This window comes from Corythoichthys intestinalis, chromosome 14 (genome assembly GCF_030265065.1).
Source record: "Corythoichthys intestinalis isolate RoL2023-P3 chromosome 14, ASM3026506v1, whole genome shotgun sequence".
NCBI lineage: Eukaryota > Metazoa > Chordata > Actinopteri > Syngnathiformes > Syngnathidae > Corythoichthys > Corythoichthys intestinalis.
In genome coordinates, this window is record NC_080408.1 from 12,941,430 (window position 1) to 12,958,710 (window position 17,281).

General features: G+C 39.8%; 2 protein-coding genes across 2 annotated transcripts in view; one reads left to right on the forward strand and one right to left on the reverse strand.

Moving 5' to 3' along the window:
- Positions 1 to 17,281, forward strand: part of samd7 (sterile alpha motif domain containing 7) — a 104,340-nt gene that overhangs the window by 51,827 nt on the left and 35,232 nt on the right. The window lies entirely within an intron of this gene.
- LOC130930193 (apolipoprotein D-like) lies at positions 5,324 to 15,135 on the reverse strand. The gene is made up of 5 exons (XM_057857968.1): positions 15,127 to 15,135; positions 14,717 to 14,851; positions 8,353 to 8,474; positions 8,186 to 8,271; positions 5,324 to 5,910 (listed from the first exon to the last, which is right to left on the reverse strand). The coding sequence occupies exons 2-5, from the start codon at positions 14,828 to 14,830 to the stop codon at positions 5,651 to 5,653; spliced, it is 582 nt and encodes a 193-aa protein (XP_057713951.1). The 5' UTR covers positions 14,831 to 14,851; positions 15,127 to 15,135; the 3' UTR covers positions 5,324 to 5,650.

Consider the following 17,281-nt stretch of genomic DNA (forward strand, 5'->3'; position numbering starts at 1 on the left):
GATCTAATTGGGGGGTTAATTAAAGGGTTTTTGATGGGTCTAAATTGGGGAGTTAATTAAACCCTTTAATTAACTCCCCAATTAAACCCTTTAATTAACTCCCCAATTTAGACCCATCAAAAACCCTTTAATTAACCCCCCAATTAGATCATTCAAAACCACAATAACCCTCTAATTACAAGACATTAAGTCATACCCATGACCGCAAACCCAATAATTAACTCCCATTTTACATCAATCAAAACCACATCAAATAATGATACCAACTTAAATCAAAGGCCTGCGGTCAAGGGGGGGGGCGGGGTCAAAGGGTTCAAAGTCGTAAATCATCCATTTCCGCGCCCGACAATGCAATATATGTTTCAAACACTAGATAGCGCCATTGTATCACGTTTCAGTGGGTGTGGTGCTCAGGTTTGCAGGGGCGCGGTTTTGAGAAATGTCAACGCCTTTTCCGAGCCCACCCCAAACGCTATAGGCTGGTTCAGGCAGAAGGGGGCGGAGATTCACAACAGGTAGTGAGACATGTTTCAAATCAGTTCCACATGGGATCGCTAGGATGTAACACCTAAAAAAAGACTCTCTCTTCAAAAAACAACAATGCTGGTAGGCTACTTTTTAACTATTATTTGTATGCTTTTAAATACATAGTACATGCTAACTATCAAAAACCGTCAGGCAACTATTTAACTATTATTTGTATGCTCTTAAATACGTTGTACATGCTAACTATCAAAAGCCGCCAGGTCCCTATTTAACTATTATTTGGATACGCTATGCATGCTAACTATCAAAAACTCTGGAGAAAACTCACCTGAAGTTATATCAGAAAAGTTTCACCAGCGTTGAATTGTTCAAGCAGAATCCATTCTTGAAAAACGTTGTACTTTGGCGTAGAAGTGGTGATTTTGTTTGGGTAACTTTTAAAAACACTGTAGATTTAGAAAATGCTTGAAATGGCGCTCACACATACTTTTACAATCTTTTAGCCCAACAAAAACTACCTGAGCTAAGAAAACAATCAAAACGCAGGACAATGACACAACGCGCTCTGCTCAGGTAAGCTAGTCACAAAATGACTTGCATTGCTTCAAAACTAACCTCTTCGCGACACACCCACAATGACCATGGGTTCCGGTTGGGAAACTGCCCAGACGTGTCTTGAAAACCCGTCCTACTCACCCCTGACCTAACCCACCCTAACCTTTCTTCTCCAAAACTTCAAAGCTACATTTCCACTTCAAACACTTCCAAACATTCCTAACATTCCCGATAACCCACCCGTAACCCCACCACACTTCCTCCGGAACCGCCCTAGGCTGGAAACACCCCCCAAACACCATAACAATACTAACCATTGTCTTCTTACGAAACTTCAAAGCTACATTTTCACTTCAAACACTTCCAAACATTCCTAACATTCCGGATACCCCACCCGTAACCCCACCACACTTCCTCCGGAACCGCCCTAGGCTGAAAACACACCCCAAACACCATAACAATACTAACCATTGTCTTCTTACGAAACTTCAAAGGAATATTTTCACTTCAAACACTTCCGGACATTCCAAACATTCCGTAACACTTCCTCCGGAACTAACCTCGGGGCAAAAATACCTCCATATCAATAACAAGGGGCGGGGCTTAAAGATCATTATCCCTTGACAGGTGCATAAAGGGGCGGGGCTTAAGGGCAATAAATCATTCAAAAGGGGCCATAAATCTTATTTTGACATTTGCTGTATTTAATCTCTCTCTCATGCATATACTTCCTGCTTTGAGACACTCTTTAAACATAGAAGTGTGAACTATGTCCTCAGGGGGGTACATCAAACCACACCAACCTAATTGCATTTTCTTTGAAAGATAGCAAAATCTGTACATTATTCATATACAGGGCATCTGAACAAATGGGCGTAATTGCATATTTTCAGGAACATTTTATCTAAATAAAACATTAACAAATAACAGCTTTAATATGATGTCCAACCTCTGACTGATGGCTGATATTGGTCCACATACATCAAACGCACAGCTTTAATCAGACATTGCAGGCTGTATAAAGTCTTTTTTTTTTTTCCTGAAACCCTGAGGACTAGAGTATGCTAACTCAATTTCTATCAAATTGTAGTAGAGAGACTTTATGGCTACAATCAAATCTGGAGGGTTTACATCTTGATGATTTATAATTTAACGGCTACTTCTTATGGGTTCTTGTTTTCACAGAAATTTGTTTTTTTTTCCCTCAGGTTTCTGTTTATTCAAAGCACCTGTCAAATCTGTTAATGGAGTTTAGTGAGAGGCAGTGCTGTTAATCTTACTTTAAAAAAGTTATTAGTAACAGTTGCAAATTCATTCTCTCAAAAAGTAATTGAGTTAGCATCTCAGTTACCTTATTGTAAGAGTAATTACAATAAAGTAACCGACCAATAACTAGGGTTGGGAATCTCTGGCATGAAGCCGATTCGATATGTACTGTATCTAGATACACAGGTTACGATTCGATTAAAAAACGATACATTTTTAAGGGCGAGTGATTCGATACGATTCGATACAGTTTAAGAACAATACGGTTCGATACAGAGTGAAAATGATACGATAGTAAACATTTGTTGTGTGTGTTCGTACAGTATTTTAAACATATAAAAAAAGATTAAAGATTAAATTAACAAAATTTCATACCAGTGCCATGTTTTATTTTTTTAATGAAATAAATAAATAAATAAAGCTTTCTATATGACAGTCATTTTGTTGGATGGGATTGATAATAAAATATAACTCCAGTGACAGACAACAATAAAGTGCAGTAATTTAATTACTGTATTTCCTGGTGTTTTGAACACAATAGATAAGTAATTTAAGTGCAAACTCTCAACATAAACAACTTACAAGCAAAAATATTAATTGTATGCAGCAGCTCTAGAAAAAAAAAGAATTAAACCTGCTAGTGTTATCATAAATAAATAATAAATTATGCTTTACCACTGCTATAACTGGGGGAATAAAAACATGGCATTTTACACAGACAGGTCTATAATCATTACTTTAACCTTATACACAGCAAAGTCATTCACTTATGCCTGTGCTTCCACATTTTTTATTCCTCATCACTGTCTATATCTTTTTTGAAGGGCAGATTTTTCAAGTTCAACTGATCCACATGTTCATGTTTAGGTAGACTGCGTTTCATGGAAACAATATGCCGCCCTTTCCACCATTGTCGTGGGTTAATTTTTAGGGTTAAAAACTCACGATCTCTGTACCGCTTCACACTTCACTCTAGCTCTGTCCCATGCGAACAGATCTGGCTGCCTTCGTCACTTCAAAGTCCGACTTTTGTTTTCCTGGGTGCGTTGAAAATCAATCGCTGCATGTCGCTGGCGTGGTGCGCAAACTGTCCATTGTTTTAGCATGTTGCTTCGTTGTCACTACTAGTTTCGTTTTGGGCTGTGAAGAAAATGCTACGGAGCGTGCGTTACAGTGGTTTTGTTAGCTCTCGCGTTGTTATGACATGCCCGTCACGATCGGGTAATGATGGCGACTACTAGCGGTTCTGCCGAACAGAATAGGAAGTTGAGGCAACCATGACGGCGGTCACAATCTAAGTGCGCTGTGTGGTGAATGACAAGCGCAGCATGTGAGGTAAAAGCTAAATTATCATATTAAGTAACGCATTGAACTAAGCATTAGAAGCCGATTCTTGTGCTCGCGATAGCCGAATTCTATCTCTAATATCGGTTCATCAAATATTTAATGGCTAATTACTGTCGAATGGTAACTTTACTATCGATACAGCTGTATCTCTCACCTGTAAAACCGGATATCCGGTCGTATCGGTTTATCGTTCTCAAGCTTACCTATAACCAGTGCAATTGTCAAACTCTATGTTTTGGCCTACTTTTTGAGTAGGGTCTATATCCTGCGTGTTCTCTTGCTTAAGGCCGATTCTGACGTGCACCCACAAAAAATCCTGACAACGCGTCACATCAACGCGCGTGACGTGAACGGCGAAGAACTGTGATTGGTCCACTCAGAACGTTTCCGATTCAGCATAACAACACTTCAACACTTCAGCATAACAACCGCTTTCAAACATTTCCAAATGTCTTCTGTGTCATCTACGCTTTAACATTTGTATTAACATTTGTTTCTTCAATATTGATTAGCTGCAGCAGAAAATACACACATTCCAGCTTCGTTGCAATTGCTGTCAATGACCGGAGGAAAACTAAAGGAATTCGACAAGAGTCCCCCAAAACCTTACAAAGACAAAGCCACAATGCTCAAGTGCACAGGTGTCAAACCGATTCCAGAAAGGGCCAAGTGGGTGCTGGATTTGGTTCCAACCGATACCGCACAGAGAGTTTAACCAATGAACTTCCTGCTGAAACAAGCAGCACCTGACAAAGTTTAACTGATTACACATGTAAAAGATCTGATAGGTGAAAAGGTGTCCTCTTCATTGGTTGGAAAGCAAACCTGCACCCACTTGGCCCTTTCTGGAATCGGTTTGACACCTATGCTCTAGTGGCATGATGGTGAATTACAGAGCAATGCATTCCCTTGACGCAGAACTCAATGACAATGTAGGGTCTACGCAGTCGTTTTGCCGTGTTGCAGCGGATGCCCACCTTTGGGGTGCGCGCTGTTGTGACGTTACACGCCGAATGTTAAATTTCAGGTTTTTAGCGCGTCTGGTCTGCAATGTCCGCCCCGGACCAGTGCGTAACCTATCATCTGGAATGTCAGATTGATGATCCCTGCCGCATCTGGTGCACTGACGTTCAGCGGGCGTGATTGCTATGCGGATCTGGCGAGCTGACGCCGGATCTGGCGCACAGTCACCTGGTATCGGATAAGGTTTCCCTTAAAAATAAACGTGAGTGCTTTGTGTGTGGGCTGAGGAGCAATGGTAAAGGCCTTGACTAACCTGTGACTCGACTTGACTTGACTCAAGAACCTTTTGACTTGACACGACTTGTCTTTAGAAACCATAGACTTGACACGATTTGTTACAGCCTTGTGGATCGGCTTGTCTCCACATGACCTTGAGACTCGACTCGACTTGCCCACAACAGGTGAGACTCGAGCCTTACTTGTGACTCTGATTATAGTGACTCGCGCAGTTGTTTGGTTAATTGACTGAGTGGCTGCAATGATAAAATGGGGGATAGTGTTAAACGCAATCATGGTGAAACCCGACTTTGTCAAAATGTAACTAGTATTCATCTGAAAGATGTTTTCTCTATGCAGTTCTGCTTTCAACTTGAAAGATAGAAAGCTGGAACCAGGCCACTATTTGTCAGTGACTCAACACCCATGACACTTTTTAAAAAATGTTTTGTATTTTTCTTTACTGTTTCATAAGGAATAGTTAACAAGAGAGCTCACATGAATTGAATTTAAAGGTTTTATTTGATTTAATTGCCAGCTTTGTGTCTGCTTGACGCCATAAGCATGTGACAAGTTGATGAGTTGTACATGATATTAAGTCGAAGCAATAATGTAAAACTGTTATTATAATTTGTATCATCAGTTGTTATAGTTTTTTGTTGTCAAAGCAGTTATATACGTAGACGCATGCTTTTACATTAGACCATATTGAATCCACTACTTCCGACCGAATTAAGTGCCATTAAAACCAAAAGTATTACAGTAGCTGGTCATCACTCCACGGGGCTTCTTTGTCACAGCCCTGTTGATTGCTGTTGATCATGCGGATCACGTCGATGTTGTTGTTGGCGAAGGTCTGCATGGCGCTGTCAATGGTCGACTGAGGTAGGGTGCGTGTACGGCTCAGGATCCAAGCAAAGTCCAAGTGGAAAAGACGCAGAATGTCCGTGCAGGAGTACACCAGGGCTGTGTTCACGTAGTCGGTGGACAGGATCCAGTAAGGGGCAAATGGCAGCACTGATGGAGCAATCGATATTCATGCAAATTATGTTATGTTAACTAGAAAACAAGAAATTGATCCGATGTTGTGCTTATTAGCGTGATATAGATAAATAATAAAATTTTCAGTAGAGATACAGGGAAAATATTACAAATGTCTCTTACTTCAAAATGCCCTTGAACCACTAAGCTGTAGGGCAGAAAATTTGTTTTTGTAAATCATCTTCACAATTGAACTAAAATTCTTGTTTTTTTTTTTTTATCTGTCCTGTTCAGCTGTTTGACACGGAGAATAGAAATCTGAGTGTCTGATTGGTCTGAACTAGGGCTGCACCTATCGAATATTTTAGTAGTCGATTAATCGATGGACTAGTTAGTTCGAATAATCGAGTAATCGGATAAGGAACATAAAATACCTGATCTTAGCCTTGAACGGTATAAATTTTTGGTAGATATTATTGCTAGACTTTGGTAGACTTTTCTTTGGCTTCTTCGGCTAACTTACATAGAAAAAGTCCGCTAGCTTAAATGCTATCAAATGGGAAAGTTTTTTTACAATGCTCTTAACAAATGGGTCTGACACATATTCCCACAAAAAAACGGCTAAATATACCTATAAACTAAATTGTGAATGCATTGAAAAACATTAGCTCAAACAAAAACTTGGCTTACGGTGGTCTTAACGGGGAGCAGTTGGATTCAGCCATGTGAAAAGAGGCAGACCAGAGGGCAGTGTATCCACCTTAATCAATAAAACTAAATGCAAACACTTTCAAAATAAACTATTACAACACCACTTTAATTAAACGAATACTCGAAGCAACAGAATTTAATTTGAATATTTTTTTCCTAATCGAATACTCGAGTTAATCGAATAATCGTTGCAGCACTAGACTGAACACTTTCAGTGTATCACATGGAAGTAGAGCTGAAACAAATACTCGGGTAACTCGAGTTTAAAAACTGATCAGAGTAATTTTATTCACCTCGAGGAATCGTTTAATTTTGCCAGCTCTAAGCATCACGTTTTGCCCGGACTTCTTCTAATGCGGGACAACCCGCTGACATCACGTACGTAGAGGAAGAAGCAATTAAAAAAGAAATAAAAACGTACTGCAGCCGACAGCCGCTACAAACTACGCCGACGTAGCTAAAAACTACGCCTGCATGATGGTAGCAGGTAGTGTCCGAAGTGTCTCATAGATATCGCATGCATTTAGGACGAGACTGGGCAGCGTTAGTAAACAACCACCATCTTTAAGCAGTAGACTTCTCAGTGCTAATAGATATAACGTTACTGTCACTCGCTCACGTAACGTTAGCCCTTCGGAGGGCTAGGTTTCTATTGATTATGACCGCTGTCGATGCGTGGCTAACGTGTCTTACATACAGGCTTTATTTAATCTGTAAAAACACATTGCTGTAGAGTGATGAGAGTGTAAAATTAAAACATAATAAAGCTAACTCTAAGTTTTAGCTCAGCAGTCATTGCTGAATAAAACACCAAGTAGCACTGTTCCCTAATGTGCTCCAATACAGCAGGTATTATACATTTATTTTGAACACTGCAAAAACTCAAAATCCTATCAGTACTTACAGTTTAGACTAACTTAAAACTTAACTGGAACTTAATAATAGCTTGACACAAATGGAAATTCAATTGAAACGTGGGAAAAACACATAGCTTTCAAGTGATGTGTGTTATCAAGCGTAATTAGTAATTACATTTTTAGGTGAGAAATAGTTGTTGTTTTTTTATAAGATTTTAAGTTTTTTAAGTGAAAGCGGATTTTTTTTTTTCTAGTCACATCTGAGATGCAATTGTTGGCTGTTTTCAACAATGTACATCAGAAATAAAAGACTGTCATGGCACACTGTGGGACCCCCAGGGGCCCACCAAGACTAAGGCAGGATCCTCACCCGGAGCAGGCAATACCTAGTCGGCCCACTGGCACCTAGCAAGCGACCGGCGCCGGAGCACAGGGAGGACGCCCAGGCAGAAAAGAGGGGGGAAGGCGGAAGCAGGAGAGCGCTAAGAAGCGCCGCGGGGCATTGTGGGATTGGAGCCCCGATCCCCCCGCCTCGGCAGCCCAGGCAGGGAGTAGGCCACGCCCCGGAAGATAGAGAAAAGTGTGGGACCCACCTACTGCCTTATTACAGTGGCTGCCACCCACCACCCCTTGCCAAAGCTCCCCCATGGAGTATGATTTTGACAATTGAACAGAAATTAATCAATAAAATAAATTAACTGTCAGCTCCTAGCACAATTCCATCTACATGAAGTAAATCTCACCGTAAGAGTAGCTTATTCCCAGCTTGGCGGGATGCTTCATATCCTCGATGACGCCGGTTCCTTCAATTTTCCTCACCTCCCCTTTCCTGTTGATTGAGACAATGCTACTGTATATTTTTTTTCTAGAAATGTCACCAAAATAAATTGCCTCTTTTTTTTTCACTCACAGTATTTCTGAGCTGACCACTCGGATGGATTTGTCTGTCCTAAAGGTGAAATTGGTCTCGATGCAGTGGCCCCTCTCAAACTGTGTTGGCAGTCTGGCAATTTCAAACCACCTTCCCATGAACTGTGAAGAGAAGAATAAAAACTGTTTCTCGCTGTGCGAGGTTGATAGTTGATTATCACGTTTGAAGTAGGGCTGTCAAACGATTAAAATTTTTAATCGAACTAATCACAGCTTAAAAATTAATTAATCGTAATTAATCGCAATTCAAACCATCTCTAAAATATGCCATATTTTTCTGTAAATTATTGTTGGAGTCGAAAGATAAGACAAGACGGATATATACATTCAACATACTGTACATAAGTACTGTATTTGTTTATTATAACAATAAATCCACAAGATTGCATTAACATTATTAACATTCTTTCTGTGAAAGGGATCCACGGATAGAAAGATGTAGTTCTTAAAAGATAAATGTGAGTCTGTATATTGTGACAAAATATTGCCATCTAGTGTATTTGTTGAGCAAAACGAAATGTTTGAATAGAGTTTGCCCAAATGAATAATGGGAAGTTGGTCAACCATGACTGTCAGTGGTGGCTACAAATGGCATATCTTCTCTGCGTTTGGTTCAATACATAGTGTTAAGAAAAAGATCATCTCCTGACATTCTTCCCCACGTCGCTCGTTAATGTTGTGAAAGAGATGCCAAAGCTTTTGCTAATACGTAGCATGGCCCCAATGAATGTCTGTGACCATTCCACTCGCTTGTCTCTGCCTCTTAGCTCTCAATATACGTAAAACGACGCCATTGTAGTCTGGTTGCGGCAATGCGTGAGTGGGTTGTTCCGTGCATGCATTGAATGCGTTAAATATTTCATCGTGATTAATTTAAAAAATTAATTACCGCCCGTTAACGCAATAAATTTGACAGCCCTAGTTTCAAGTGTAAGAGGCTAATATGGAAGGAGATGTTAGTTTGCAGTCCAAGAAGGATGGCATGACCTCGAACTTGAGGGTTTCTTTCCCCTTTGCTACATTTACAAAAACATTTCTACGATGGCTCTAATTGTTTTTCCATTTCTTCTTCACATGCTAACTCTCCACCTCAAGACAACTCACTGGTCTTTATGTTTGTAATACCGCTATCTATAAGACTGACTCCAGGATTAAATTCAAAAAGTGAAAATTAGATGCAGTTGTGTGTTGAGACAAAAGTTTTGTTCGTTCTGTGACCATGTCAGGACTGCACGGCGTGTGCAGCACGGGAGGAGAGCACGCTAATCACGAGGCCAAAAGCCTAAGCTAGTAGCTGTAGCCGCTAGCACTATTGTTGTTTTTGTCAACGATAACAAAAAGATTTAGTCAACAAACAAATTTTTAATGAAGATGACGTGATGATGACAAGCTGAGAACGTGTCTTGGGAAACTGAAACATAACAAGACGAATGCCAGTTTTTGACACGACAACGAGACGAAAATGTGACATAGTTTCTGTCGTACATTGGGGCAAATAAGTATTTTGTCAACCACTAACTGTGCAGGTTCTCCCACTTGAAAATATTACAGAGGCCTGTACTTGTCAACATGGGTAAACCTCAACCATGAGAGACAGAATGTGGGGGAAAAAACAGAAAATCACATTGTTTGATTTTTAAATAATTTATTTGCAAATCATGGTGGAAAATAAGTATTTGGTCAATACCAAAAGTTCATCTCAATACTTTGTTATGTACCCTTTGTTGGCAATAACGGAGGCCAAACGTTTTCTGTAACTCTTCACAAGCTTTTCACACACTGTTGCTGGTATTTTGGCCCATTCCTCCATGCAGATCTCCTCTAGAGCAGTGATGTTTTGGGGCTGTCGGTGAGCAACACGGACTTTCAACTCCCTCCACAGATTTTCTATGGGGTTGAGATCTGGAGACCTGCTTGGCCACTCCAGGACCTTGAAATTCTTCTTACGAAGCCACTCCTTTGTTGCCCTGGCTGTGTGTTTGGGATCATTGTCATGCCGAAAGACCCAGCCACGTCTTATCTTCAATGCCCTTGCTGATGGAAGGAGATTTTCACTCAAAATCTCTCGATACATGGCCCCATTCATTCTTTCCTTTACATAGATCAGTCGTCCTGGTCCCTTTGCAGAAAAACAGTCCCAAAGCATGATGTTTCCACCCCCATGCTTCACAGTGGCTATGGTGCAATTCAGTATTCTTTTTTCTCCAAATAAGAGAACCTGTGTTTCTACCAAAAAGTTCTCTTTTGGTTTCATCTGACCAGAACACATTCTCCCAGTCCTCTTCTGGATCATCCAAATGCTCTCTAGCGAGCCGCAGACGGGCCTGGAGGTGTACTTTCTTCAGCAGGGGGACACGTCTGGCAGTGCAGGATTTGAGTACCTGGCGGCGCATTATGTTACTGATAGTAGCCTTTATTACTGTGGTCCCAGCTCTCTGTAGGTCATTCACTAGGTCCCCCCGTGTGGTTCTGGGATTTTTGCTCACCGTTCTTGTTATCATTTTGACGCCACGGGGTGAGGAGGTTAGCTTGTTTTGAAACACATGGTACAATTTGTTTTCTTGGCAAGAAAGAATATGCAATGTTCCTTTAACTCAGTGGTTCTTAACCTTGCTAAAGGTATTGAACCCCACAAGTTTCACATGTGGATTAACCGAAACCTTCAGAATTAGATAATAAAGTTAGTTTTTTTTTTTTCTTTTCAAATTCAAAACCGATATATCTAAGCTAGAAAGCTAATAATTTAGCAAATCCCTGTTCAAAATTCTTCGAAATTAAAAACAGGTCAAAATTTGAGACCATGCTGCCCATTGATCTGTTGTAATCTCTCATACCAAGTGCGAGTCAACCTTCCACTGAGCAAACCAGTTCCTCGGCCCATCAGATCGAGGATAGCAGTTAAAAGGAATGGATTAATGATTCCCTCTTTTTCAGTCCAAGATCACAACTCACCTGTTCACTGGCCTGTCCATAATAATCCCTATTCACTTTGTGTTTTAGTTTTCTGCTTCTTATATTTTATCTGTTAGTATTTTCATTGTTTTTACATCTCTTTAGTATTTTAAATTTGCCCTAAACGTTCTATACTTTATTATTTTTACTGTTTTCAATCTTTAATTTGTTTAAATGTGTTTTAAAATGATTGTACAGCGATCTTGAGTGCCAGAAAGACGCCTTCAAATCAATTGTATTATTATTAAGCCTGTAAATTAGGAGCAAACCTGTCCAAAACCTGGTCTGAAAAGCCACTTTGCCTTGATTTAATAAGCGTAGGGCTCTACGTTTCAATACCTACGCCGAACCCCTTAGACCAGGAGTGTCCAAACGTTTTGCGAAGGGGGCCATATTTGGTGTGGTAAAAATGTGGAGGGCCGATCTTGGCTGACGTCTCCTACATAGAACAATATATTTAAGCAAATTTTAGCAAGCCGTTCTGTGTGTCACATTTGCTTTATTATTTTTTTAAATGAATAATTTCAACAATCTCGTAACTATCCTTTTTGGCATTCTCTTTCGACTCTCGGGGTCTTGCGAAATACTGCTGCTGTGAAATTAAACTAGCTTCAAGTTGCTTCAATTTCTCGCTGCGTATCTTCCCTGTAATCTGTAATCGTACATGTCAGCATGTCTTGTTTGGTAATATTGCCTCACATTGAAGTCTTTAAAAACAGCGACCGTCTCTTTGCAAATGAGGCAGACCCAGTTGTTGCGTATTTTACTGAAGAAATAATCCAATTTCCACCTATCCTTGAAGTGTCGGCCGTCACAGTCAACTTTATTATTTTTTTGGGTTGATTGTCGCAATTTTAGGAAATTGGAAGTAAATGGTCACACGGGGTAATGTGAGAGTGCTGCTGCCTTTTAGTGGGTAAATGAGGAGCAGCATTTAGTGTGTAAGCTACTTCATATGCTGGTAGCAATACTGCTGACCAAATTATTAAGTCTGTGTGCGGGCCAGACGTTATTGATTTTATGACAGAGGCTGGGGGCCGGAGGAAATTTGACCACGGGCTGCATTTGGCCCCCGGGCCAGAATTTGGACATGTCTGCCTTATACTTACTCACTAAAACCCCTGGGGTTCGATCGAACCCAGGTTAAGAACCACTGCTTTAGCTGTTAAAGGGCTGTGCTGAGGGACCATCACACACTGAATATAAGTTGTAGCATTAGCATAGCATTGGCGTTCACATTAGCTTTAGCATTTGGCGTGGCGAGCGTCCTCTTACACCTCGTGGAGTTTCATAATTGAAATGAATAAACAGTTTTTCTTGCTGAGTGTGTACTATAATTATGAAGTTGGCGTTGTCCTTGTAAAAGCTACAATATGTGCTCTTCTGTGAATGTATCAGGGGTCGCGTTAACCGAATATTTTCCGTCGTTGACCGTTTTTTTAAAACGGTGACAGAAAAAAATGAAGTCCATCTGTCATTTTGACAGGTTGCAATTCACACCCCAGACCACAGGGCGGCGAGTGAGCATATTAATTAGCTATTGTCTCTCTTGATGCATGACGTCGTTGGCCTTACTCGGAAAAATGTCAAGGCAACTGAGTGTCCGAAGTTTCTTCAAAAAGCCCCAAAACGACAAAGGTGTTGATAAAAGAGGTGGAAAAACAGGGACTGATGCAGTGGAGAATGAAGGACAGCCTCTGCAGCAATCCCACTTGAGACATTTGATTATGCACAAGCGGGCACGCAATGGCGTACCGCACGCAGGCTGTTTTTAGACCGTGACGTCGCATCGTAAAGCGGAAGTAAAGCCGAAGTGGGACATTATAGACCCGCCTTGCATAGACCCAACGCAAAAAGTGCTACTTTTCTCCAGTAATCTTTCAAAAACGAACATGCCAATCACGCATTGCTTTTTTGGAACTTGTAGAAACGACTCTAGACATTACGACACATGAAAGATGTTTTCTTCATACGTTTCCGGAACCAAAAACTAGGGAGGAAAAAATGTGAAGCTCGAATCAATTTGCGCGGACTTTAACACCAGCTCGGCGAATCCATTCACATTTCATATGCAGTAAACATTATGTTGGGTTGGCATGGTCTTTCAGAGGACAAAGAGGTAAGCCATTTTTATATTTTTAACTGATTTTTTTAGCGTAACGTTGTGCCGTACTGCTTCTGTCTGACAACGAATGACCTGAAAAGAATTACAATGGTATTTGACTGCCACTGTTACCGTTTCTGTTATATATATAAAAAAACAACTTTAGTAAGGGAGGAGTGTAAATAAATTATAGGATTAAGATGTTATCAATGAAAAAATTACAAGTGTTCGTTGGCTGTCGCTGAGTAGCATTTGCGATCGCTACACAAAGCTAACTAAATTACCCCCAAGAACGGTAAGAGACGTAGGACAACCAGAGGATACATAAGAAAGACAGGGCTGATGGTAGAGGATAGCTTGTTGAAACAGGAGAATGTCATTGTCAGTCGCGTCGATAAAAAAGCTAAAGCTATGCTTAGGTCGGCTCGTAGCCTACCTACTGGGGCCACAGTCAGCTGTTTTTGTCACTGCGGAGAAAAAGTTACATATTCATCTGCTTGATGTGTGATGGCACGGTGTGGATTTTCTGTTAAGGTTGTTCGGACAGAATATTAATTAAAAATGAATGAAAACTAAATACTAGTGAATATGTCATTATTATCATTTTAAAGATTTAAGTGACGGGTAAAAATAGATTATGACCGGATTTTTATGACCCTGTCAGTCAAAATGACAGACAACGAAAAAGTCTAGCGTAACCTCTGGAATGTATATTCAAAATAGTTGGAAACCTTTATTTGTTCATTTATTTTTGGACTAAAACTTTTTCATTTTACAAACGATAACATTTTGAGTAAACGTCAACAAAAACTAGACGAAAACTAACACATTTTAAAATATTTGTATTGAGTTCATTTTGTCTACACTTATAGATTAGTTTTTCTTTTATCCCAGACAATAGTTATAATTTTTGAAATGACTTAAATTGGACTCACACTAACAGGTATTTTTGTCTAAAAGACTAAGACGAAATTTAACCAAAACAACACTGAGAGCGACGTTTCATATGCAACGCACACAATGGACCTGCGTGCACCCGTTACAGTCGTATTTACAGACACCCATAAATAACTCATGCTTCCCTGTTGAAATGAATGGAAATGAAATGAATTTGTTCCAGCCCCAACTAATTTCAGCAAAATGTGTGTACTATAATGAGAAAATTTCTCATCATTACCATTACATTTCCGCGATGGAAAACAACTCCTCTGAGGCACACAAGATTCAGTCATTGCAACAGTGGTTTAGAAACAGAAGGCTAGGACATTCAGAGAGATAGAACGGTAACCTGTTTGAGGTTGAAGGCAGGTTGAACATCCGGTTCTGGACACGGACCCCAATGAGGCACCTGACCTCTGACGAGAGACACAAAGAATGCCACCAGAGCCAAAAACAGCTTCATGGTGAGCTTTGTCTTTAATACCTGTCAAAGTTGAGAAATTGAAGTACAAATATGACAAAGTACATGAATTACTTCAACAAATTGTTATATTTTTGGACTGTTTTGGCTGTTCTATTTGCCTTTTCATATCCCAGTGAAGCCCTATATCATCTTAATGTATCTAACGTGAGGCAGAAGCAGCGAGGACACACAAATTCATAGCAAGTTGTACAATTCAAAAATGGGTTCATCCTAGTTTATGTAATTTGCTTAGATCATAACACAGTTGAAACAGATAATACAGAGTGAGCTCTTACCTCTGAGGTGTCCGGACAGCAATGTTGAAGGGAGCAAGAATTGGTCCGCTGTGTTTCTCTGCGTCATCAATGGTGCCTTTGTCCCACAGCGTCCACTTTATTCCAGACTTGAAGTCAACTATTAGTAAATTGAAGTCATGGGGGACATAGCGGGACATGTTACAAAACAATCTTGAATGCTCCTCTGCTGTGTCTTATAAAGACATTTGCTTCAATATTGGTTTTTGAGGGAGCTACATTTTTTTTGTAGCTCAAACAAGATAAACATGCCAGTGTAAGACATTCTAAGCGAGTAAAAATGATCAAATATTCCTACTAATCTAAGCCTGAACCCAAATTTTTGCAGTTAGCATGCAAATGCAAATTGCTAACCCCTAACACGAAAGGAAAACATGGATGCTCATGTTTATCCACAGACTTCACTATCAGTTGACGAGACAGCTCCTACAGACATTGCGCCATGGCTTCCCGTAGGGGACAGGGCCAGGCAGAGCGTCACGGAAGCCAAACTCAAACAAACGCTGCGTTCTAACGCCGGATTTAGGTGGAAACAGGATGAAAGTTTTAGTACATACGAGCAGCCAGGAGTGTCTCAAGAGTGTTTTGGTTGAGGATTGAAGGTAATTATTACATAATGTGGCACCATGCATGCACTTTGAAACGTTGTGAAAAAAATTAAATGAATGAAAAATATGAGCGTAGTTTTGGTTTAGAATATTTACATGAAATGAATTACAAATGCCTGTTTTTTGTTTTTTTGGTTTTTTTTAAATCCAAGAATCCAGACTGTTTTACATTCATATCTATAGAAATTCTGAGATTTACGCACTTATTTACAGTAATTTTCAACATAAAAAGCTGTTTGTTTTGTGATGGCCGCCATGTTGGATTTTCTATCCATACACAATAGCATAACTTTACATTCAAATAATCAGGTCATTTTTGGCCAACTGCCATTTTTTGGGCAAAAGAACTAGTCATTTAGACATTTCTGCGTCTATACAAAAAACAAATCGGTTTTTAGGTGATAAAACATTTCCATTTAAAAATGACAAGGGCCAGATAGACGGCAAGACGTGCTGAGGAGATATTGACATCAGAATTCAACCTAAATAAGTTGTGGTTGTATATAGAAAAAATGCAACATTTGCTTTTGTTGAGTAAAATCAAGATGATTCCATAGGCGGAGTTTGACTTTGTGGCGGGGGGGTGGGGGGCAAAACATGTCGATGACCCCAAAACGCGGTGTCAGCAATAAAATTAACTTACAAGATAAGTGTATATGCTCGGTTATTAGCTTAGCCCATGCTCGTAAATACAGGCATACCAGTTAAGTGTGTGTAGGTGTGCGTGCGTGTGTGAGCGTGTGCATTTTTGTGGAGAAGTAGACGCCGATTTTTTGCGTTTCGCGGAGATATCCAATCTAATGCCAAGTTTTTCCAGTGACTCAAATCCTTGAATATTGTGCCCCGGTTGTGGCTCTGTTGTACAATTAGCGTCTTTCGTGGACAAACTGAAATTCCGCTAACCATTTTGGCTGTGCTCTCCGGCGTTGCATGGTCCACATCTTCAATCCTTGGTTCTCGCTCACTAGTTGTTATCGCTTTTGAAAGCTTAGGTTAGAAAAAAAACTACGTATATCAATCTTGTTTCTTCTGTCCTCAGGTGGTTTTGGTGAAACAAAGCAAATGACCGTCTTAAAGTCATCTGTTCGAAAATTAATTTTGACCTATTATTAAAATATTTTGTGTTAATTTTAATTTTTGTTGTTTTATTGCTTTACAACTTATTACAATTATACAATACTATTGAGCCCGAAAATATAGGTGATTATGCCTGCATTTGTTGATTTTTGTGCATCTTGTGTAAAATCTGAGAATTTTATAGCCATATTAAATTTTGTTATATAAAAAAATAATCAATCAGGATTTTATTAGGGAATGACTTCAAATTTTTTGATGTCGCTGCTCATGGAGACTCATATACAGTCCCTGACAAAAGTCTTGTCGCATATCCATTTTGTAGAAACAATTGCTAATAATCTGACTTTTAATTATTCAATTAGTTTCAGAAATGGCTCATATGAAAGCTAAGACCCAGACTATTTATCTCTCCGGGTGCAGACTATTTAAAAAAAACATGTGGCATTTGCCAA

Excerpts from the sequence above, each read along its gene's own strand:
- LOC130930193 (XM_057857968.1), bottom strand. The coding sequence starts at position 14,830 with ATGAAGCTGTTTTTGGCTCTGGTGGCATTCTTTGTGTCTCTCGTCAGA. Across the intron at positions 8,475-14,716 it reads CTGCCTTCAACCTCAAACAG|TTCATGGGAAGGTGGTTTGA; the intron begins GTTACCGTTCTA and ends TTCTCTTCACAG. Across the intron at positions 8,272-8,352 it reads GTGGTCAGCTCAGAAATACT|GAAAGGGGAGGTGAGGAAAA; the intron begins GTGAGTGAAAAA and ends CTCAATCAACAG.